The sequence below is a fragment of the Mustela lutreola genome, chromosome 3 (assembly GCF_030435805.1).
Source record: "Mustela lutreola isolate mMusLut2 chromosome 3, mMusLut2.pri, whole genome shotgun sequence".
Classification (NCBI taxonomy): domain Eukaryota; kingdom Metazoa; phylum Chordata; class Mammalia; order Carnivora; family Mustelidae; genus Mustela; species Mustela lutreola.
The window spans coordinates 179,142,074-179,167,672 of NC_081292.1; the positions used below are offsets into that span (position 1 = coordinate 179,142,074).

The window sequence follows — 25,599 nt, forward strand, 5'->3', positions numbered from 1 at the left end:
AAGCCCCTTCTCTTGCATTAACACTGCAATCAGTAACAATAACATTGCTCAAAGGAAGGTAATACTTTTACTTATTCTAACAAGCCTTTAGTCTTCAATATACATACCAACAGTGTGGATAGGTTTCCTATAGGGCATCAGGCCAAAATTGTATTGAAAAATTCCTCTGGCATGGAACAGCGGCAAAGCAAACCCCATGATCTTCTGCAGTTTCTCCTGCACAGTTCGAAGCCAGGAGCCTTCAGGGTTGTTAACTTGTTTAAATAGCTCATTTTCTCCAAAAGAAAACACCGGGACCAAGGAGGCGCTACAAAGAACAAAGCAGAAGAATACAAAATTTTTTTTTAAGATTTTATTTATTTATTTGACAGAGAGAGATCACAAGTAGGCAGAGAGGCAGGCAGAGAGAGAGGAAGGGAAGCAGGCTCTCTGCTGAGCAGAGAGCTTGATGCGGGGCTCTATCCCAGGACCCTGGGATCATGACCTGAGCTGAAGGCAGAGGCTTTAACCCACTGAGCCACCCAGACACCCCAAGAATACAAATTTTTACGGAAAACAATTTAAGTGTTTATATTCTATTCAGATGACTTTTGCAACATATCCGAAGAATTCTTCTTTTCTTTCCTTTCAATATTTTTATTTATTTATTTATTCAGTTCAACTAGTCATCATTAGTTTTTGATGTAATGTTCAATGATTGGGCATGCGTTTTGATGGGTGTTGTACGTAACCGATGAATATGTGAACCAAGAATTTTTCAGTGTTCCCATGTCTGTCTACACTGTTAATTTCATGTTCCACACAATGCGACTGACTTATACTTGAAATCCTTTGGGGCGGTATTTTAGCCATTTAGTGATCTGCGGAATTTTATTCCACAGAAAAATCAAGGGTCCAGGAAGTTTCTTTCCCACCTATAATTCAGGCCATGATTCATTTGTTCATTTGGCTGGAAATTTATACTCCGTGTATAAAATTTCAGAATTTTTGCTTGCGTTTTTTTTTTTGAGAGTTTATTTATTTACTTGAGAGAGAGAGAGAGAGAAAATGAGTGGGGAAGAGAGGGGCAAGAGAAAGAGAAAAGCAGACTCCTCCCTGAGCAGGCAGCCCAACGTGGGGCTCAATTCTAGGACCTGGGATCATGACCTGAGCTGAAGGCAGATGCCCAACTACCTGAACCACCCAGACACCCTGTTTGCTTAGTTTTTAAAGGTGCGTTTAACTTCTGGATGCAACAGAATTGAGCTACCTTAGTGGGAAGGCTGTATACCATTTCCCATGAATATCCACATCTGCTTTTATTGTAAGGTCGACTAAGAGGAAGTCTGTCTTTAAGGACTAGAAAAATTACTTTCTTTCTTTGTGTTCATTTAATAACATCTTAATTTCTCTGACCCAGGTACCTGAAATGAGAAGTTACTTACCCATGGGTCAAAGCAATTTTAACAAATCCTTTCCGCTGGCGGATGAACAGAGTGAATTTTCCAGGATGGGCATCCAGTGATTCTTCTGCACCCCCAAGAACAATGACTGAAATGTTTCCACCTCCCTCCTTGCTCAGCACATGGGACACACTTTTCTTAGAAACTGAGACTGACCCTTAGTGAATAAAACAAAAGGCTAATTATTTATTTTAAAAATTAAAAAGTTTTTATCATACTATTGAATGGCATCAGTGAACATTTAACAAAATTCCCTATTCTGCTTACATTTGGAACATCTTGTAGTTTATAATTTTGTCACAGCTGGATCTTTGGTAATATATTCCATTAATAAAACAATATTTTGGCAGGTGATGGGTTAGGTCTTTAAAATATCACTTGTTTTTAGATCTATCACTTATCTGGGTAGGTTGTATACTGCTCAACTCTATGGACTCTATTCACATTGCACTATAAGTGAAAGATGCCCTCTGCCCTCTGCAGGTTGTTCAGTGCACAACCTGGATAGCTGTATATGGTGGCCTTGATCACTACCCTGGTGAATCCTGGTTCAGAACCAAAGAGGTTGCACTGGACCTTCTGAACACACAAGGACCTGTTTTCAGATATTTTATGTGGATTCTTATTTCCCAAATCTAGATTTATAATGTAAACGATTTTAAAAATTCAGACATCTGACAAATAATCAGATCTTTACATGGTTCCAAAATATCTAGTCTGACTTTGATAAATTGTTTGTTTAAGATAGTTATATAATTGTTCAGTCTTGTACCAGGCTTTCCCACATAAAAATAACTTTAAAGATTCCTTGTCAGATTTTGAATGTACTAAGTACTTTTTCCTCGTGGAGGAAAAAGTCATGAACTCTTAAAGGAAAAAAAAAAAAACCAAGCCACTCATGACCTGTATTACAGAGATAATTGCTTTTTAAAGTCTTATTGTTTCCTTCCATTCATGGCTTTATCCATTTTTTGAGTCATAAAAGAATGTGTCAGGCAGGCTTTATTAAGACACAATACACCTCATTTCTTAAAGGACAGTTATATGCTCATTTTATTATAAGTGCCTATTACTGGGGGAATATAAAATAAGGCAGGATTCTGAGTGACCAACAACTTACTAAAGAGGCAGAGGGTAGAGAACCTGAGTCTCAATGGGTTTGAACTTCTCTTGAGTTCAAGACATTGCCATTCTGCCCTGCATGCCTGGAGTGGGAGCTGGAGGCATTAATTCCATTGGAAAGGGGGGCCTTCTGAGTTTCCAGACACCAGCTCTCCTCCGGCCACTTCTCAGTTCCCTCTCTGGGCTCTCTTTATAGACCATCCTTAAATGCTGCTATGACTTAGAGCTCTACGATCTGCATATTTGTATTCCTCGAAAATTTCTATGTTGAAACCCTAATGCCCAGTAGGAAGGTATTAAGAGGTAGGGCCTTTGGAAAGTAACTAGGTCATGAGAACATAGCTCCCAAGATGGGATCAGTGTCCTTACAAAAAGAGGAAGAGAGGACATAACAAGATGACTATCCATAAGCCAGGAAAGGAGCTCTAACCAGACACCAGATCTGCCAGAGCCTTGATCTTGGACACCAGCCTCCAGAAGAGTGAGAAATAAATGTCTATTATTTAAGTCACCCAGTCTATAGTATTCTGTTACAGTAGGCTGAACTAAGACAGGCTCCTTCAGAGTCTCTAATATCTTCTAATGTTATCTACGAACACGGATTCAAGTACCACTTAGTGTGCTGAACTCTCCCAAATCCATCTCCTGGGACATTTTCCTCCTGAGGCTCTACACCCACACTTCCAATGGCCCAATGGACATTTCTACCTTACCAACTCAAAGACACCACAAACTCCATGTTTCCAAACCCAATGCACTGTGTTCTTCTTGCAACATTACCTCTCAAGGTGAATGGGACCATCACCTATCTTGTCACACAAATCAGAGGTATAGGCTCCTCCCATACATACCCCCCTCTTCTTAGCAACCATGCTGACTCATCACTCATTCTCTCATTCAAAACACTTCTTGAGCACCTACTACAGGCGAGACACGATGCTAGATGCTGATGATACGACATATATAGTTGCTACCTTCATGAGGCCACATCAGTCTGTAAGTCTTGTCGAATCCATCAGCTGTTTTTCATAGCGACCTCATCTGGGCTATATACGTGGCTGTTGTGATCTGATCTCTGCTACCTGCTGAGCCGTACTGGGCACATGGGAAGGAACATGAGCCTTGAAACACAGAATGTGCCCTGGCTGATGAGCAGAGATTCACCAAAATGGACCACAGAGGAATAGTTTGGAGGGGAGACTTATGGGGACTTACAGTGACAGAAATCCCTCGGGTAAGAGTAAAGCAAGCACTGGTCAGCAAAGGACCTCTGAAACTCTATTGCTGCTGCTGCTGCTGCTTTTTTTTTTTTAAGACTTTATTTATTTATTTGATAGGAGAGAGATCACAAGTAGACAGAGCAACAGGTAGAGAGAGAGGGGGAAGCAGGCTCCCTGCCAAGCAGAGAGCCGGATGTGGGGCTCGATCCCAGGACCCTGAGATCATGACCTGAACCAAAGGCAGCCGCTTAATGACAGCCACCCAGACACCCCTCTATTGCTTCTTTACTGCATAAGGTTTGGTACACATGTCTGTCTGTCTTTCACACCCAGAGAGAGAGCCACCAATCCAGGCATAGAGTAGAAAGGCAGCCTTGGACTAGGGGCCATCCTGGAAGCTGGTTCTAGTTAAAAATTGAGAACTCTCCAAACTTTGAGATAAGGACACCCTAAGGCTCTACCAGGTACAAATTTGGATATTTTTATTTAACTTTATTTAGCTTTATTTTAGCTTTTATGTAGCTACAAGTTTGGATATTTTATTTAGCTTTAGTCTGGATATTTTTAATCTAGCTTTTAGAGATAACTCAGGTGATGGCAGAAAGGAAAAGATCCCATGACGTCATAAACCAGAAAGAACAGACAAGCTTAATCTCAGATGCCATCTCAAGCAAATGGCAATGACTCCAAGGGCACTATATGGGAGAAAGACTCTTAAGGTTGACTATATGTATCTGACATGGCCACGGAAAGGGGTGTTCGTACATCTCTTGTACCATAAATTTGCCACACCTGCTCTCAGTTACCACTACCCAAACTCCCTTGCAGCTTGGAATCAGAAAACAGTATATTGGAAATATATTTCTGTGCCTTTTTTGAAATTTAAAAAATTTCCCTTTAATTTTTTTTCCTCTTAAAAAACTAACCCAATCAACGTCTACAAAACAAGGGAGGGATTTTTTGGCCTGTATAGTAGTTTGGAGGTTTGGTGCGCCCTCTAGAGGCCACATGCAGTGACAGCCAGACTGGACAGAGAGCCCAGGGCCCTATGGGTGAAGGTCCGTCTGTATGCAGCACCTGAAAACCCAGCCAGGGATCCCAGTCCTCTGGTGGTTAGTGATTTCCTATCAGGTATACAATGACAACAGAGACTTGAGAGATTAATAGGAACTAATGAAAACCTGGGAGACCCTGGAAAATTCTATCTTTGAATATGCCGCTTATCCTGAAATTACACATTTTCAAAAAAAGGCTACCCACTTTTCTTTATATCCCTGAAATGCAAGACAACAATAGTTAACGTAGATGATGATGATAAACATAAAGCACTTTGTAAGATTCTGTAGTTCATGCTGAGTCAATAAGTTGGTCGGGTTAAAAAATCAAATAAATTGAACCCCTCAAATCGACGTGAGAGCTATTCACACAAGCTTAGCCTCTGTACACACTCATATATGTCTTTATAGTATTTCAGCTCAATTTTATTCTTGGAATTGGTAGAATCATGGTTTCATCGATCAAAGAGTCTTCCACTAGTTCAGAGTAGCAGAGTAGAATGAACTCAGTTCTGAGCCAAGTTCTACTTAATCTGGGAAGAAAAATTCAGACTGAGTATGCTTCATTTATGCACGGCTGTTACTTCAAGACATATTGGAGGCTATTTTCCATCTCTAATGCTAATAAACACAGGCAAAGTGCTTCTCCAAAGGTGCAATCTATCACTTGTTTGACCCAAGATTCTTTCTTCCATATCTGGATATACAAAATGCATTCATCAATTTATTCTTGCATTGAATCAACATCTATTGAACAGTCCTATATCCCAGGCCCTATGCTAGAAAGGAGTGGGGAAAAAAGGAAATAGTCTGGGTCTTCCTGAAACTTCCAGTCCAGTGGGGGAGACAAGAAACATCTAAGCAGCATGGGAAGAATCAGACAGGGATACAGACACAGGGCTTAACTAAGAAACTATAAACCTGGGCACCTGGGTGGCTCAGTGGTCTAAGCCTCTGCCTTCAGCTCAGGTCATGATCTCAGGGTCCTGGGATTAAGCCCCACATCAGGTTCTCTGCTTGGCAGGAAGCCTGCTTCCCCCTCTCTCTGTTTCTGACTTGTGTTCTCAGTCTCTCCGTCAAATAAGTAAGTAAAATCTTTTTTTAAAAAAATGAAAGAAACTATAAACCTGTGTTTGGGAGGGAACATCCTGTGTGATCCCACCACCCTCAAACACTGGAGAAATAAGAATCTGCCTTCACTTACCACTGGTCATCAGATAGTCTCGAAAGAGTGGACAGCGGAACCAAAATGGGAGCACATGAAGATACGCAGTGAAGCCAGGAAACAGCTCCTCGAAGTCTGAATAATTTGTACAAAAATTTCCAAAGGCTCCAGCAACAAGCACTCCGTGGGGGTGAAACCCAAATATATAGTTGTGACTTGGATCCAAATCGAAGGTTTTGATAAGCTACCATATATAGTGAGATTTAAAAAAGAAAAAAAAAGGTTCAGATTAGGTTCCAGTAAGAAACCAAGAAACTCATGATTAGTTTTTATGTCAAAAGGAAACAGAGGAGCACCTAGGTAGCTCAGTCAGTCAAGCATCTGCCTTCTGCTTAGGTCATGATCTCAGGGTCCTGGGATCCCACACTGGGATCCCTGCTTGGTGGGGAGGCAGGTGGGGAGGTGGTGGGGGGGGCTGCTTCTCACTCTCCCCTCTGCTTGTGTTCTCTCTTGCTATCTCTCTCTCAAATAAATGAATAAATAAAATATTAAAAACAAACAAACAAAAAAGGAAACGGAAAACATGACTTGTTTAGTTCTCTGGGTTAGAGCTGTTTCCAAATGTGTAAACTATTTCTTGAGCCCAGAGTCCCCCCGCACATAGCTTTCAAAATGGTGTTACTTTAGCTCAGATCCCATTTAGAAATTTGGGCTGATCTGTAGGCTTTCTCCCTCTGCAAAGAGAAAAGCTTGAACTATTTATGATGAAAACAAATTTCCACTCTTCTCCCAGTTCAAGATAGTACAACATAAAACAATTCTACTCACGTGAATCGGAAAATAGTCCTTAAAATATCTCCAAACGGTCCAGCTTCTGACCCAATTGGATCTCCTTCCCCCTTGCTCTGGGGTATTCCAGTCAAAGTAAAGCCATGTCATATAAGGGACATAGAGGAACCAATAGTTGTATACGATCAGTATCACGATGACTGCAATGCACACTTGTGCTGTAAGAAAGGAAAAGACCTCAGGAATCAGGGTCAGTCAGCATCTGCTCACTGTACAATGGTCCATGGCAGGGGGGGTTAATTAATACACTAGGTGCGTTAAACTGAGCCTAAGTCCAAGTGAGGTAATATAACAAGACAGCAATGATACAGTATTATAACATTTATTGTCTATTGACTATATGCCAAGTACTGTATTATGTATTCTCCCAAAATATTTTCATGTAGCCCTTGCATAGCTACAGTATCAACGAAGTGGCCACAGACAGCCCTTTTTGTAGAAGAGAAAATGGCATAGAGAGGTTAAGTGGATTGCCCAAGCCCCACAAGAAAGGAACTGGTTGATCTAAATCCACAGTCTACTCTCAAAGCTGCTGGTCTGCAAGCCTCCCTGACATGATATATGGAGGAATCATTACTGAAAAAAGGGATGCAGGAATTCCTACTATAGGTGTTTATCTTGCTGAGCCACCATTATTTATGTGTCCACAAAGAGGGAACATTCTAGCAACAAACTATTTTCAGGAACTCTGTCGCCAGAGACAGAAATAGCGTAGGAGAAACTCTTTACATCTTAGTTCATCTTTCACTACTTACAACATTTTATTTGACAAAGCAAAATCCAAATTGTTTATGCACCAAATGACATAGCTTCAAAATATATGAAGCAAGAAAACTTGACTGGGTAGTAGTGACAAGAATGTTTGCCTTAAAGTAATACATTAAGCTAAGTCAGATTTTTTTTTTTTTTTAGATCAGTGCTCTCATACTAAAAAATATTTATAAAAAGAGAAATATGAGGGTGCCTGGTGGCTCAGTGGGTTGAAGCATCTGCCTTCGGCTCAGGTCATGATCCCAGGGTCTTGGCATCAAGCCCCGCATCGGGCTCTCTGCTCTACGGGGAGCCTGCTTCCTCCTCTCTCTCTCTCTCTCTCTGCCTGCCTCTCTGCCTACTTGTGATCTCTGTCTGTCAAGTAAATAAATAAAATCTTTAAAAAAAAAAAAGAGTAATATGGATGGTCTGGGTGGCTCAGTCAGTTAAGCATGTGACTTGATTTTGGCTCGGATCCTGATCTCAGGGTCCTGGGAGGCCTGGGTCTTGATTCCAGGCTTTGTGGGGAGCCAGCCTGCTTAAAATGTGCTCCCTCTCCCTCTTTGCTCCCACCCACCCACGCCCTTGCTCTCTCTCAAATAAAGGAATAAATCTTTAAAAAAAGAGAGGGAGAGAAATACTAATGAGAAAGGAGGAGGGAAGCATAAAGTCATAAAACTTGGCACACAGTACGTGCCCAATAAATACCACCCGTTACCTAGGACTTTAAGGACGCCTTTGTCTCTTCTTCTGTTATGATCTGCAGTCTTGGTTTTAGAGCTGACTTCAGTTCCCCAAACTCCTATTCACTTCCTATCAACTGCTACAAAGAGTTCTGTTTCCAAACTATCCGTCATAGTATCTGATTAATAGAACTTTGACCTATCACAGTTTTGTAGGTACAATTTTTTTTTTTGCCAAAAACAGAACATATATTTATATTTCTGGAGTTATATAAATCAGTAAATATCCTGGTATAGATTTAACCTAAATATAGAATTGACCCCCATAAGAGCACAGACCTGCTTTCTCCAGGATAGGTTAAGGTTTGTAAAAGGAAAGTACATGCAAGGTTAAGGAAGAACGTGCCCTCTATCCCTCCATGGGGTGTTTTGTTGCATTCTGGAACAGCCAGGGACGTTTCCATGACTCCAGGAGTACGGCCAAAGAGAGTGTCCTCTGCCCTCATTCCTATCAGGGTCATTTCATTTTGCTTCACCTGCTTCCCTCTACCCAGGTCTGAGTGCTGACAATTTACCACTGTTGGTTAATTTTCTCTTTATTTTACTACCAAGTGTCAATTATGTACAAGAAACTTCCATGTGTCAATTATGACACTACCATGTGTCAATTATGTACAAGAAACTTCCAGAGGTCTCATTAGGCTGCACTCTCCACTAGATCAGGTGAGCTAAGATGCAGCAGGGAAGGGAGAATCAGTTTCTGAGTGATGACCACCTCCCCCAGGCAATGTCATTTTCTCTCCTCCCACCCCTCAAGGTACACAGTACTGTACCCATTTTGCTGATGTGGCAACTGAAGCTCAGGGATTTTTAGGGTCCAAAGGACTTGAACCTGGATCTGCCTAATTCTTAAACCCACACACTTTTTTCAATTTTTTATTTTATTATTTTGTTTATTTTTTTTAAGATTTTATTTATTTATTTGATAGACGGAGATTACAAGTAGGCAGAGAGGCAGAGAGAGGGGGGGGGAGGAGGCGGCAGGCTCCCTGCTGAGCAGAGAGCCTGATGCGGAGCTCGATCCCAGGACTCTGGAATCATGACCTGAGCTGAAGGCAAAGGCTTTAACCCACTGAGCCACTCAGGCGCCCCAGACACACACTTTTTTTAAACAAAACAAAACTAAACTAAACTAATCATAGCTCATGGCAAGAGCACCATAAACTTACAAGTATTTATTAGAAACGCATAGGCAGCCTCATAAGCATAAGAAGTCAGGCAAACGGGAGGGTCTGTTTTCCTTACTATAATGATGGAGAAACTGAGACCAAAAGCATAGTAACTTAATTTGAACCATAGGAGTCAAGAGCAGATCCAGAAATAAAGTCCCCGGGCTACGCATTCAGTGTTCCACTAACCCACCCACACACACACTAATTGAATACATACTGCATCTCTCTTCAACAGCCACTAAATGTTCTGCTTGGATGATAGTTAAAACACGGACCTGGAATTGGACCGCTCATGTTGGAATCTGCCGACTAGCTGCCTAACCTGCAGCGAGTTCTTTTACTTCTTGAACCTTAATGCCTTTACCTGTGAGATGAGCTAATGACAGCACCTGCCTCCAAGGATGACGGGGAAATAAACATAGACACGCCATCATGCCTAGCACACTCTTGACTAATGGGAGTGGTGTTATAGTGATGGTGTTTACTATCACACGTTTGGAAAATGCAAAAACTAAAAGCAGATAAAATAGCACCCACATTCTTATCACTCAACCAGAAGTACTGTTAAAATTTTCCTTGTGTCTTTTTTTTTCCTATGAACAGTTATGTTTCCTTAACATGGGTGATCACTTTTTAAGGTTCTGTATTGTATCTCTTATGATGATCTCACACTAGCTGTTTTATTTTATAAATTTGGTATTAAAACCTCTTCAAGGGATGCCTGGGTGGCTCAGTTGGTTAAGCAGCTGCCTTCGGCTCAGGTCATGATCCCAGCGTCCTGGGATCGAGTCCCACATCGGGCTCCTTGCTCAGCAGGGAGCCTGCTTTCCTTCTGCCTCTGCCTGCCATTCTGTCTGCCTGAGCTCTCTCTCTCTCTCTCTCTCTGATAAATAAATAAAATCTTAAAAAGAAAAAAAAAACCTCTTCAAAAATGGTCTCTTGGGGGTGCCTGGGTGGCTCAGTGGGTTGAAGCCACTGCCTTCAGCTCAGGTCATGATCCCAGGGCCCTGGGATCAAGCCCCAAATCTGACTCTCTGCTCAGCAGTGAGCCTGCTTCCTACCCTCTCTGCCTGTTTCTCTACCTACTTGTGATCTCTGTCTGTCAAATAAATAAATAAAAATCTTTTTTAAAAAATGGTCTTTTTGATGACTGATTCACATTCCATTGGATGGCAATACTAATTCAACCACTCTTTTCTTTTTGAAAATGTGGGCTTCTCACAAATTTTCTCTAAAAACATAAACTTGTATAACATTTGCCACATTTTAATTAATTTCTAGAGGACAGTCAGGAAAACCCTGGATCACCAAGCAGAAACACCTCTGTCACTTGATACACTCTGATTCCTCACCATCCAAAGGTGCTGTTCTAATTTAAACTCCCACTGCACACATTGCATGCATTCTTTAATATTTCATATCATTTACAGCACCAAAATAGCTTTTTAAATCCCATGATCCTACATTGGACTGAAAGAAGAAAACGCTTAAAAAACTAGGTGACCGGATCACCTCTCTTCTCTATTTTTATCTCAGTAAGCAATCCAAGGTAACATGATTCCTCTGAATGGGAGGTCAAAGAGAAAAGATTTTAAAAAGTCTACTCCAATGTACTGCATGGTTCCCCAAATTGATACTGATACCTTTTAAAAGCGTCTTGATCTACAAACCAAGTTGCACAGAAGGCATAAATTTCAGTTGATGACTGAGGTATATGTTGAATGAAAAACCAAAAGCCAGCCTCTATCATTCACACTCTATTATAACTTCATGCCCACAGATTCTACTTCCTGTACATCATCAAGAAGCAGCCTCCCCCTCACTTCATTTTTAATTGCAGTGAAACTCACATAACACAAATGAACCATTTTAAAGAAATCGATCTGGTAGCGCTTAATACATTCACAATGTTGTAATTCTACCTAGTTGCAAAATACTTAGATCACTCAAAAATGAAACCCTGAGCCCATCAGGCAGTTACTCCCTATTCCCTTCTTCTCTGTCCCTGGCAACCAGCAAGCTGCATTATGTCTATGTCGAGAGATTTCATATGAATGGAATGATCCAACACGTAAGCTTCTCTAGACTTTTACTTAACATCAAGTGTTTGAAGTTCATCTGTCTTGAAGCGTGTATCAGTACATCATTCCTTTTTAGGGTTGAATAATATTCCCCTATATGACTATATCATGATGTGTTCACCCATTCATCTGTTCAACGTTCACCATTCAACATTTGATTTGTTTCCACCTTTTGGCTACTATGAATAGTGCTGCAATGGCCCACCCACTTCAACAGTACTAAGAGAAACAAAGAGCGCTCAGCCAAAATGTATGGCATTGTCATTAAATTTAGCAACACCAATAAAGGGACAAAATGACATGACGCCTCTTGATATGATCTAATGGGATATAAACCTCATTACTTTTGTGGTCTTTTTGCCAAAAACACTCAACCTGACTCTAATCATGACAACATAATTAGGCAAGTCCAGACTCCGGGACATTCTATAAGATAGTTAGGGGGGGCTATTCAGAAAATACCAGAGTTCTAAGAGATTAAAAAACAAATAAAAGGTGGGGCCCCTGGCTGGCTCAGCCGGTTAAGCATCTGACTTTGGCTCAAGTCCTGATCCTGGGGTACTAGGATCCAGCCTCGTATGGTGCTCCCTGCTCAGTGGCATGTCAGCTTCTCCCTCTGTCTCTCCCTTGCTGCTGCCCCCTCTCTCTCTAACAAATAAATAAAATCTTGGAGGATAAAGAAAGGTATAGGAGCTGGTCTGGCTTTAAAGGAAAATTTGAAGACAATTAAAGAAACCTGAATATGAGCCGTATATTAAATAAGATTTTTGTATCACTGACAAATTTGGGGGGTATGATATTGGGATTGTGATTATGTAGAAGTTCCTTGTTTTCAAGAGACACATTCTAGGGTGCCTGGGTGGCTCAGTGGTTTAAGCCGCTGCCTTCGGCTCAGGTCGTGATCCCAGAGTCCTGGGATCGAGTCCCACATCGGGTTCTCTGCTCAGCAGGGAGCCTGCTTCCTCCTCTCTCTCTCTGCCTGCCTCTCTGCCTACATGTAATCTCTCTGTCAAATAAATAAATAAATAATCTTTAAAAAAAAAAAAAAAAAAAAGACACATTCTATAGTATTTATCATGAAGTGCCACGATGTCTACAACTTACTTTCTTACTTTCAAATGGTTCAACAGTAACAATAATAAGAAAGTGTATGTGGAGGGGGACAGAGAGAGAGAGAGAGAGAGAGAGAGAGAGTGTGTGTGTGTGTGTGTGTGTATGCATTCAAATGTGGAGAAATGCTAAGACCTGGTGAATCCAGGTTGAAAAAAAAGGCTTACTGAACTATTCTTTCAATACTTCTGTAAGTTTGAAATTTTCCAAATTAAAAAATGGGAGGAAATACATGACCTACACATATAACTGATCATAGCAGGTTAAGCACTGCTATCTGGCTGGGAATGAGCTGGAATCTCACAGAGCCAACTCTGCATTTGCAAAAAAAATCTTGACTTCCAACCTTCCACTCGTAGAGGGAATCACTGAATGAACCACTTGGAACCTTTCAATGCTGCCTGTAGGTTTCCCTAGCTTTACAGAAAAGAAGTGTTCTAGCAAAATCAGGGGTGAAGATTACATTTTTCCCATGAACTGAAGACTTCTGGCAAGGAGGGGTGGCAAGGTGTGCGCTCTGGGGTGGCGAAAGTCCCTCAGTGCTTATGTAGACCCATATGTCATTTTCTGCAGCATTAAGTAATGACCTTCCTCTGCTGTCCCGCGCCCCTTCCTGACTCCAGTGCACTCATCTGGATGCTGACAACAGTTCAAGGGTGCTGATCTAGAAAGCACAAATGCAAAGGCATTGTCTGATCCGGGCAAAACGCCCATCAATGCTGGCAGAATTTGAAAAGTCCGTGAATCCTAATGAAATATTTTACCTATAGGCACTTCTTCAAAGACCTGATGCATATAAACTGATAAATCCTTTAAGTTCTCAGTGTAACTTTATCAGTTGTTCAAGATATCAGACGGTTATATTTAGAACACAGAAAAATAATTGGTTAATAAAACTTAGAGAACACATAGGCTTTCGAATAGTGACAGCAGACTGGGAAACTCTCCATAAATGTTCTTAGCCACCACTGACTGCTTGAGACCTTCAAAAACACCAATGGCAAACGATTCACTCCAAAATGTTATTTGATTTGTTCTCCAGTGTGCGTATTACTTTAGTAAAAGTAAGTTTTAAAAAATAGGTAAACAGGAGGAAAAAATACACCAAAATATTGATAATAATTACCTCTGAATAAGAATATGGAATTTCTCTAGGGTCTTTAAAAGCCCTTCTATACACTTTTTCAATTTTTCTAATAACTAGTCAAGATTATTTTTTAAAAAGAAACAAAATGGGGCACCTGGGTGGCTCAGTCTTTAAGTGCCTGCCTTCAGCTCAGGTCATGATCCCAGCCCCGCATCTGGCTCCCTGCTAAGCGGGAAGCCAGCTTTTTCCTCTCTCACTCCTCCAGCTTGTACACCCTCTATCACTGTCTCTCTCTGTCAAACAAATAAATAAAATCTTAAAAAAAAAAGAAGAAGAAGAAGAAGAAGAAGAAGAAAGAAACAAAATGGCTTCACTAGAAAGAAATAAGAAAATAAACTGTAGAACAAATCTACTTATGTGAGAATATTCTCGTCTTGAACATGATTCTATTAAATTTCCATGAGCAAACAGGATCAGAAAAATATTGCAAAAAACTACTTAAGTTTTATGTATTTGGATTAAATAACGACCAATTATTAAGAAATAATTGGAAATGTTTAATTTGTATGTGTATCCTTCCCACTTGTATCCAGGAAGTTTTCATTTCTCCCCTATGAAAATTGTTTCTATACTTATTTTAACCATGCAACAGAGTATGGAAGAAGGAAATGGAATTCAAAGTTTAGCACATCACATTCTCTTCTTTCCTGTTCCTGAGGCACTGTATTTCAAAACACAATCAGAGCCATCTGTTGATTATAAGAATGTAAGCGTAACATTCTTCTGATTTTTAAAATTCCTATTTAGGGAACTTACCTCCCAGAGTTTCTTAGGATGGTACTAAAAGACAAACCTCAGATCCCTCTGCAGAATTTTGCATCTCAGTATTCCTCATACATGGTTCCGTTCCACATTGCTTTTAAAATGTTTTAGGGAGAGGGAACTGCCTTTTTCTCGTCTAAAAGCAAATTCATTGTTGGACCTACTTCTTCACCTAATGAATGCACATAAATTATCAGGATCCAATTGAAACGAGTCCCATGTTCCTAATATTTCTGAAATGTTTAGCATTTGAAGGACAAAATAAGCACAATGATTTTGTATAGCTACAAACTGAAAACCATAATTAAAGAGAGACATAACTAAATACAACATGTGGGTTCCTTTGCTATAAAGGACATTTGTGGGGCAGTTACCGGAATATGAATAGGGTCTGTGTATGGATTAGGCTGATGAACGTACCAGTTCTTTTTCTCATTTGGATAATTGTACTGTGGTTATATAAGAGAGTATTCTTGGTTTTAGGAAATATACACCAAAGTACTTAAGTATAAAGGAAAACCAAGTCTGTAACTTATCCTTAAAGACTTAAAAAAAAAAAAAAGTATCTATGCATGTGTGTGTGTGCACGCTCACATGTGTGTTTGTGCAAAGAGAGAAAGGGACAGAGAAAGAAAGAAAACATGGTAAAATGTTAACATTTGGGGAATCTGGTGAAGGAATACTGGAATTTTTGTAATTTTCTGGAATTTTTCTTTTCTTTCTTTTTTCTTTTAAAGATTTTATTTATTTATTTTTGTGAGAGAAAGAGTGAGCGAGCACGAGGGGGAGAGTGGGCAGAGGGAAAAGCGGACTGGGATCATGACCCGAGGCAGATGCCTAGCGGACAGAGCTACGCAGGTACCCAGATGCCCAGAATTTTTATTTTCTACAGTGAGTATTTCTGAAATTATTTCAAAATAAAAAGCTTAAGGGCGCCTGGGTGGCTCAGTGGGTTAAAGCCTCTGCCTTTGGCTCAGGTCATGATCCCAGGGTCCTGGGATCCAGCCCCACATCGCGGGGAGCCTGCTTCCCTTCCTCTCTCTCTGCCTGCCTCTCTGCCTGCTTGTGATCTCTGTCTGTCAAATAAATAAGAAAAAAAAAAAAAATATATATATATATATATATATATATATAATGGCCCTTCCTGAGACCTACAGAATCAAAGTCTCTGGGTAATTTGCATTTTAACAAAAATCCCCAAGTCATTCTTAAATAGGATCTAAAGTTTAAAAACTTCTGCTATAAATAAAATCACACAGTGGAAGACTCAGTATTTTTGAGGTATCAATTTTTTCCAAATTCATCTATAGATTAATCGCAATTAAAAAAAATCACTTCCAATGAAAACCCAATGGGCATTTTGTGTGTGTGTGATAACTGACGAGCTGATTCTAAAGTGCAAATGGAAACACAAAGAATTTATATGATTATCAAAACCACTCTGAAAAAAAAAGCATCAAGTTCTGAGGGCTAACGAGATCTGATTCCACAAATTATTATAAAGCTAAAGCAATCACTACAGCATTGTACTGACATCAAGACAGACAAACAGATGAATGGAACAGAACAGAGACTCCAGAAGTAAACCCACCCATATACAAATACACAGGGCACTACAGTAGAGAAGGGACAGATTCTGGTTTGGTTTTGTTTTTTAAGACACAGGACAGGAACTAGCTGGATTACACATATGCCAGAAAAATGAACTTAGACCTTGCAGCACATACAAAAAGTAATCTCAAATGGATCACCAACCTCTGTATAAAACCTAAAACTATAAAACATGTAGAAGAAAATATAAAAAAATTTTTTTGGCCTTGGGTCCCTAAATAAAATACCAAAAACAAAATCCACAAAGAAAATATGGATAGATTGGACTCTGCCAAAGTTAAAAACATCTGTTCTTTCAAAGACAGTTTAGAAAATGAAAAGATAAGCCCTAGAGTGGAAGAAAATTCTATACAAAGTATATACCTGACAAAAGACTTGTATCCCAAAGAACACAACCAACTCTCTAAAACCCAATAGAAAGAAAACAAGCAACCCAACTAAAAATGGGTGAAAGATTTCTTCTTTTTTTTTTTTTTTAAAGATTTTATTTATTTATTTGACAGAGAGAGATCACAAGTAGGCAGAGAGGCAGGCAGAGAGAGAGAGGAGGAAACAGGCTCCCTGCTGAGCAGAGAGCCCGATGTGGGACTCGATCCCAGGACCCTGAGATCATGACCTGAGCCGAAGGCAGCGGCTTAACCCACTGAGCCACCCAGGCGCCCTGGGTGAAAGATTTCAACAGGTACTTCAAAAGGAAAAATACACAAATAGCAAATAAGTATATGAAAAGAAGCTCAACTTCCTTAGTCATCAGGGAAATGCAAACTAAAACCACAATGAAACACTACTGCGCACTCATTAAATCCCAAAATTTTAAAAAATGGGTATATCAAGTGATGGCAAGGATCTGGAGGAACTGGAACTTTCATACACTATTGGTATGAATAGAAAAATGGTACAACCGCTTGGGAAGAAAATTTGGCAGTTTCTTAAAAAGTTAAACCTGGGGTACCTGGGTGGTTCAGCTGGTTAAGCATCCACCTTCGGCTCAGGTCATGATCGATCTCAGAGTCCGGTCTCAGGCTCCCCTCTTCCTCTTCTCCTCCTGCCCGTTTTTCCCCTCCCCGCCTCCACTTGTGCTCTCTCTCTCTATCTCAAATAAACAGACAAAATCTTTTTCTTTTTTAAGTTAAACCTGCACATACCATTCCGTGACCAGCCATTCTGTTCCCAGGTTTGGAAATAAAGAATAAAGAAAGCACGTGTTCATACAAAGACTTGTAGGCAGAAATTCACAGCAGTATCATTCATAATACCTACAACCCAACTATTCACCAACAGATGAACAAATTGCAATGTATCCCTTCACTAGAATACGCCTTCAAAACAAAAGGCAGTGAACTATTTATACACAAGATCCAATCTCAAAATAATGATGCTGGGTGAAAAAAACCAGACCAAAAAAGAGTACCTATGGCATGCCTCCATTTATATAAAACACTACGCAACCCAATCTGTAGGAGAGAAAACACAGGAGATGAAGGGCAACGGAGAAGGAAGGATTACAAAAGGGGTAGGACAAACCTTTGGGATGATGTTTATTGTCTCACTGTGGTGATGTCTCAGGGAGATACATGTCAGCTTATCAAACTGTACACTGTATCATATCAAACTGTATACATATCAAACTGTATGTCAGCCATGCTTCAAGAATGCTCAAGTAAATAAATAAACCCACTCAGTAGAAGATCATGGGCCAATCCAATGCCATCTAAGCAAGACACTTAACCTCTTGCGTTCCAGTCTTGTCATCTAAAAAAGGAAATCTAGTCCTCTCTGCAACAGCAGTTATAGGTAAAAGACGGTCAGTAAACGTTGGCTCTCTGTCAGCTTCCTACTTTCCAGTTAGCAGGCTGGTAGCCCACAAACTAGTAGGTAATGTTCAGTTTCTTGAACATTAAGATCGGATGGCTGGGGATCCAGCAATCCCACTCTGGGAATTTATCCAACGAAACAAAATCACCATCTCAAAAAGAAATCTGCCCTTCACCCCCCACCCACCGTGTTCACTGCAGCATGGCTTACAGTTGTCAAGACATGGAAACGACATTAAGTATCCATGGATAAAGATAGGTATGTTATCCGGCCACTAAAAAAAAAAAGGAAGGAAATCCTGCCATGTGTGGTACCATTGGACAGACATTGAGGACATTAGGCTAAGTGGAATTAGTGAGACAGAGAAAGACAAACATTGTATGATCTCACTTGTGTGTGAAATTTTAAAAACAAAACAAACAAAACTAATTCATAGGTGTGCCTGGGTGGCTCAGTCCATTGAACGTCAGACTCTTAGTTTCAGCTCAGGTCATGATCTCGGGTTTGGGAGGTTGAACCCCCACATAAGACTCCATGACCAGCGTGGAGACTGCTTAAGATTCCTCTCCCTCTGCCCCTCTATCCCTCTACCCATCCCCCCACAAAACACAAACACAAAACCAAAAAATGAATTTGTAAAAACAGAGAACAGATTAGTGGTTGCCAGAAGCAGGGGATGGAGGGGTAGGCAAATTGAGTGAAGAGGGTAAAAAGGTACAAACTTCCAGTTATAAGATAAGTAAGTGCTGGGGATGGAATGCACAGCATAGTGACTACAGTCAACAATACTGTGTGTATATGTGTGTGTGTGTGTATTTTTAGATGTTATTTATTTATTTGAGAGAGAGCACAAACATAGGGAGCAGCAGGCAAAGCTAGAGGGAGAAGCAGGCACCATGCTGACTGAGCAGGGAGCCTGATATGGGACTCAATACCAGGACTCTGGCATCATGACCTAAGCTGAAAGCAGCCATTTAACCGACTGAGCCACACAGATGTCCCAACAATACTATATTGTATTTGAAAGTTGCTAAAAGTTCTCATCACAAAGAAAATATATTTGTGGGCGCCTGGGTGGCTCAATGGGTTAAGCCTCTGCCTTCGGCCCAGGTCATGATCTCAGGGTCCTGGATCAAGGCCTGGACTGGGCTCTCTGCTCAGCGGGGAGCCTGCTTCCCCCTCTCTCTCTGCCTGCCTCTCTACCTACTTGTGATCCTTCTGTCAAATAAATGAATAAAATCTTAAAAAAATATATATTTGTAATTATGTATGATGATAGACATTAACTAAACTTATTGTGAAAATTATTTTGTCATAAACACATGTATCAAATCATTATTAATGTCATCCACCTAATACTAATACAATGTTATAAAACTGGATGACAGGTATAAAACATTTATTTCAAGGAAAGAATGAAATGTTCTGAGATTTTGAAAATACATTTCAAGGGCTAATAGCTTAAACTCTTTTCCTGGAAAGGAAAATGCTTTCCAAGATTTTGATTTAGAGGTCTTAAAATAGACAGTTAATAAAAACTCCCTTGACACCACTGAAAGTAGCTTCTACATCTACTCCGTCCTTCAAGACTGATAATTAAATGGAAAGAAAGAAGTAAGCTCTTATCCTACCGTTCCAGTACGAATTGAATTGCAGTGTAGTCAAATGGCCCTAAATGATGGAGAAAAATTATTCTTTGCACAAATTCTAGCCAGTAAATGACAGAATAAGAAAACTAGCATTTTGCAGTCCCACGTAGCAGTTGACTCAGGCAAGGATCATTAATGCAGTCCACTAGGGTCAGTGGAGAACTTTTACTTGCACATGCCAATTACCGGCCCTCAGATTACTTCCTATCTGCACCCACCGATCACACTTAGACACTACTAATGGGACAACTGGACATTGTATACACCCTGACATAATGCAGTGTGAAGCACACAGCAGTGCCTGGGGAAGAGGCCTTGCCACAAAGGTTTCATTTACATTGAATCAAGCCTTGGCAGGCCAGGTGGCAGGTTAAGCCTCTGCCATTGCTTGAGGTAATGATCCCAGGCTGGAGTTGGCTTCTCCCTCTCCCTCTGCCGCTCACCCAGCTTGCGTGCTCTGTCTCAAATAAATAAAAATCTTAAAAATAAATTTAAAAATCTCATTAAGTCTTAGATCTAACTTCCACTGTAGAAGAAATACAGGGTAGAAAGAAAGAAAGAAAGAAAGAAACACAGGGTGTTGGGGGACAGGTTAACATTACAAAAGAAGCAATCAGGAAAACCAGGAAGGGAGACACCCTGCAGAACAGGTAATCTCCTTTTTTTTAGCAGTTCGCTGACAGTTAAATAGGGAACACTGTTCTAAATTAAAAGACACGTAAAGACCAACTGCAACACAAGGATCTTGTTTAGAACCTGGTTCAAATAAATCACCAAGAAAAGTGTACTTCCGGCACAGTTTAGGAAATATGCACTTAGTTTAAATGATTTGAAGCAATGATTGTTAATTATGCTACATGTGTACCATAAATATGTAAAAAATACTTAATCTTATATGCGCATACCAAAGTATCTAGGATTAAAATATACGATTTTAAATGTCTTTGCAAAAACAATAGATAAAACTAATATGGTAAATCGTTAAAATAATTATAAACCCAGGTAATGGGTATATATGAGAATTCACACACTTCTCTCTACTTTCTGCATGTTTGAAAGTTTTAAAATAAAAATTACCGCTACTGGGGCGCCTGGGTGGCTCAGTGGGTTTAGCCGCTGCCTTCGGCTCAGGTCATGATCTCAGAGTCCTGGGATCGAGTCCTGCATCGGGCTCTCTGCTCAGCGGAGAGCCTGCTTCCCTCTCTCTCTCTCTGCCTGCCTCTCCATCTACTTGTGATTTCTCTCTGTCAAATAAATAAATAAAATCTTTAAAAAAAAAAAAAAAAAAAAAAAAAATTACCGCTACATATAGTACAAAATAATACGCTCCTAATAACAAAAATGTCAAATGCATGCAGTAAAAGGCATTTAAATGGTCTGCAAGCCACTCTAGCCTTACTCAAATTAAGAATCATTAGTCATACCTCAGTCACTGGTTCACTCACATTTGACACCTGCGGCTCCCCCACCTGTGACCTTGAGCAACTGACTTCACCCCTGCACCTTCATTTGTAAAACAAGTATGGGGCTGGGCCTACCTCCAATGGTTGCTGTGAGGGTGATGCAGGTTAATACAACTAGAGACACAAGGGAGCGGAGAGCCTCCCTTCTGGGTGACACAGTGGAGACAGTCATTCCACAAGTATTTACTTTGTGCCTTTCAGGGGCCAGGCTCCCACATTGAGCTGGTGGACAAGGTTAGTCATGCAGACCTTTCTCAAGTAACCACAGACATACATAAATACAAGCAATGACAATGACTGCCATAAAAGGAAAGGACTGTGGGCCACCAGAGGTGTGCGACTGATCAGCAAGTTAGTCTCCAAGTTCGAGCCATTGGAGTGGGCGGCACAGTGGTTAAAGCAGGGACCCTGGGTAGAATATTTGGGATTGCACCCAGCTCCTCGCACTCCGACCAGCTATGTGACCTCGAACAATTTACTTCACCTCTTAGTTTCCTCATCTGTCCAGTGATTGCAAGGACACACACTCCTTGTCTCATAGAGTTGTTGGGAAGATCACAGGGTTGATACTGTATGGTGCTTAGAACAGGGCTTGGCACACACTAAGCCCTCAGTAAGTGTTTGTTATGATGTCAATGTTGCGATGTCCTTTGCTCCTTGGACTGTAATGCCGCCACACCTGTCTCGGGGTTTGGCCTGTGAAGACTTAATGAGTTACCGGTTTGAAGTTCCTTTTTCAGTAAACCCTAGCTGTACCCTAGAGTCACTTGGAGAGTTTGTGTGTGTATACACACACACATTTATATAGTTACATAGATACACAAAATATTGATCCACGGGCTCCATTCTGTAACGAACTTATTAAAGATACTAGGGATGGAGCCCCAACACCTGTATTTTTTAGACGCTCCCCCAGTGATTCTAATGTGTAACCAGGGTCAAGAACCACTGACACAGGCATTCAAAATATGAAAGCATTTCCAAACTGTAGACTTCTACAGTGCAAAGAATTTATTATTATTATTATTATCATTGTGGCCTCCACAGGGTAGAACCCATGATCTTAACATAGCATACAAATGCTGTTAGCCTTCAGAACAGCGCAAGTTTTCGGTAATTCCTCCCTCGTTTCATACCATCCACGCCCCATTTACTGAACAAACATCCAGGGAAAAAAAGCGCTCGGGTAACCCAACCCGCTCCATCTAGCGACAGCCTCAAGGTGCCTTTCTCGATGGGATTAACTTGGGAACCCGCTAGAACACACCCTTGGGTCGAGTTATTTACCTACAGAAGCCACCCAAGCAAAACCGATGTTTGCTGCAGACTTCCTTGTACAAAGGTACCTTTCTGCAACTGAGGGATCTTAAACACGGAAACGCGTACACGGCTATTTGTCACGAGGGAGGGATGAGGAAGGAATCAGGCTGTAAATACTCGAGCATTGTTGTTGTTGTTTTTTTTTTAATCAGTCGACAATTCAGGAAAGGAGTTTACTAACTTTGCAGGCCTATAGTGCAATGTTCCATGGCTTGATTGGATTCTGGTGACATCTGAGTGTATCCATTTGCCAAAACTCATCAAGTTGCATAATTATCATCAGTGCCTTTTACTGTAGGTAAGGTAGGCATCAATTACAAAAAAAAAAAAAAAAAATCCCAGGGAAAACAGTTGCCGAACAGTCCTTTGCTACGAGGTGCACGTGGGGAGAAAAACCAAGAGTCCCAAGTTAGCTCTCCAAAGCCCTCTCTGACCTTCTTGTTGTGACTTACACGGAAAGAAGGGCTGGCGGATCTAAGCGCGTCCTTGGACAAGGAATGTCGGCGAGGGAGGAGACGGAGACCCCCTGCACCGAGTAGACTGGCCTGGATCTTGGCGCCCGGGAGCGCGCGGGGTCCTTACCGAGCAGCAGGAAGGACAGGACCCACTGCAGCACCGCGGCGGTCTGCAGCCGCCGCGCCAGCGGGATGTTGAGCGGCGCAAACTCGACCTTCATGCTCCGGCCCCGGACAGGACTGCGCCGACTGCGGGCGCCGGGTTGATTCGCGGCGCCTGGGAGGAGTGAGCGGCCGGATTCCGGCCCCGCGCGGGACTGCCCCGGGGCGGCAAGGGGGAAGCGGCAGCGACGCCCGGGTAGCAGGCGGGGGCCGGACTTCGTCGGGGGTGGGGTGGGGCGGGAGGGCTGAGGCTGGGGGCTGCCAATCGCGCGTGCCCGGGCCGAGGTGCAGCTGGCGCGCCCGGGCGCGTTGGCCCCAGCGCCGGGGCGCTGATGAGGGCGCGCCCGGGCGCGTTGGCCCCAGCGCCGGGGCGCTGATGAGAGCGCGCCGCTGTGGGTACTAGGGATGGCGAGGGGTCAGCTGGGGGCCTAGCCGAGCTCGGCAGCCTGGCCTTCTGCAGCCTTGCGGAGGACCTGGGATCTCCACTGGGATCTGATCGTTGTTCAGCTACTCGATCACCTTCAGTATCTGCCCTTAAACCCACCCCTTCCTCGGAACACTCTGGCTGGGGAAGGATTAGTTCAAGAAATCGACCACCAGCTAGAAGGAGGTGCGGAACATTGCTTCTGTGTATTCTGTGTGTTTATTGGTGTGTGTACCCTATCTCACCTTTTAACTCCGGCGGGAGAGGAGAGGCAGAGATCCGACTTCCTCCTTTGGATACCCAGATCCCTCCACTAGTACCGGAAACCTTTCATTTATTCATTCCTTTAACAGATACTGACTGAATACCTCCCACAGGTCAGGAACCATTCTGGGCCCTGGCCTTACACCTGGTTACCTAGACACTCATTGATTCGGCTCGGAGTACAAATTACGGGCGGAGACAAACATGAAGCAAAATAACCACATAATTGGGTGTGTAATTGCAAAGTGAAACCCTACTGTGAATGGCTGTAAGAGGGTTCTAAGACTTAAGCTGGAGGTCAGGGAAGTCTCTGAAGAAGTGACCTTGAGCTATAAAGGTGAATCTAGTTAACTGAGGGAGTTGTCCAGAAAAAAAGGAGCACATGTGCAAAAGTCCTGTGGCGAAATTCAAATAAAATATATTGGGAGCTCAAGGAGAATATTGGGGTGGAATGAGGTAAAAATGATGGCCAAAGTCCAGACCTTTGCAGCCTGTGTTTATTTTTTTTTTTTTTTTTTTTTTTTTAAAGATTTTATTTATTTATTTGGCAGAGAGAAATCACAAGTAGATGGAGAGGCAGGCAGAGAGAGAGGGAAGCAGGCTCTCCGCTGAGCAGAGAGCCCGATGCGGGACTCGATCCCAGGACTCTGAGATCATGACCTGAGCCGAAGGCAGCGGCCTAACCCACTGAGCCACCCAGGCGCCCGCAGCCTGTGTTTAGATTCAACTATTTACCCTGAAGTTTGCCACCGAAGGGTTTGTTATGATGCGTTAAATGGTTAGATTCTGAGTAGTTGCCTAATCCTTGTGAGCACTGCTACTTTTTTTTTTTTAATAAATACTACCTAGGGCGCCTGGGTGGCTCAGTGGGTTGAGCCGCTGCCTTCGGCTCAGGTCATGATCTCAGGGTCCTGGGATCGAGTCCCGCATCGGGCTCTCTGCTCAGCAGGGAGCCTGCTTCCTCCTCTCTCTCTCTCTGCCTGTGTCTCTGCCTACTTGTGATCTCTCTCTGTCAAATAAATAAATAAATAAATAAAATCTTTAAAAAAAAATAAATAAATAAATAAATACTACCTACTGTATGGTTGAACAACTCCAAGTGGCACGTGACTGTTAAGTCATTGCTAGAAGGGATCTGCAACAGGGCAAAACAACAAAGTTGACTAGCCACCCCCACCATCATGTCTCTTTCTCCAACAATTCTTATAGAAAGTTGGATACAAATGAATACTTAAGGCAAAGTAGTTCATGGTAGTTGTGACTTTTTGTATGCAAAACTTCCTGGTTTGTGGGTTTTGCTTTTGTTTGTTTGTTTGTTGTTTTGTTTTGTTTTGTTTACCTAGTTGAGGATTCATATTCTTCTTTTAGACTTCTTCCCTGAGCCTTCTCCCAGTGCCAGTGGGGATACTAGGTGTACACACTGTCTCAGATGTTGTGCAGAGCCCTTCACTCATCCTAAAGCAACCCTAGAGCAATAAGCACTAGCTTATTGCTCATTTTGCAGTTAATGAAATTCAGGCTCAAAGTCACACAGCTGGCAAAGTGGAAAAGATTCAAATACAGTTTTGTCTAAAACCCAGAGAGGAGAGTCATCCTTTCATTAAATGAATCTTAGCTGGAACAAATGATTGCTCGCTTTGCATCGCCGTTGCCCATGGTGTTGATGGCATGAGAGTAAATTAAGACATGGTCTCTGAGCCTTTGAGCATTCATTCATTGATTATTTATGAAAAGGCTTCTTGTACTAGGCACGAGCTGGGGAGCAGGTATGGGCTATAACAGTGAATAAGAGGTCTCTGTCCTGGAGGGGCTCACAGC

At 41.7% G+C, this 25,599-nt stretch overlaps 1 protein-coding gene across 1 annotated transcript in view; it reads right to left on the reverse strand.

Annotated features, from left to right (window-relative positions):
- MOGAT1 (monoacylglycerol O-acyltransferase 1) overlaps positions 1-23,359 on the reverse strand; it is a 37,942-nt gene extending 14,583 nt beyond the window's left edge. The window contains exons 1-5 of the mRNA XM_059167908.1: positions 23,059-23,359; positions 6,833-7,011; positions 6,044-6,248; positions 1,425-1,599; positions 108-307 (exon numbers count right to left, since the gene is read on the reverse strand). Coding sequence (XP_059023891.1) covers positions 108-307; positions 1,425-1,599; positions 6,044-6,248; positions 6,833-7,011; positions 23,059-23,152 — 853 coding nt within the window. The 5' untranslated portion in view covers positions 23,153-23,359. The remainder of the gene's footprint in view (positions 1-107; positions 308-1,424; positions 1,600-6,043; positions 6,249-6,832; positions 7,012-23,058) is intronic.
- Between the last annotated feature and the right edge of the window lie 2,240 nt (positions 23,360-25,599).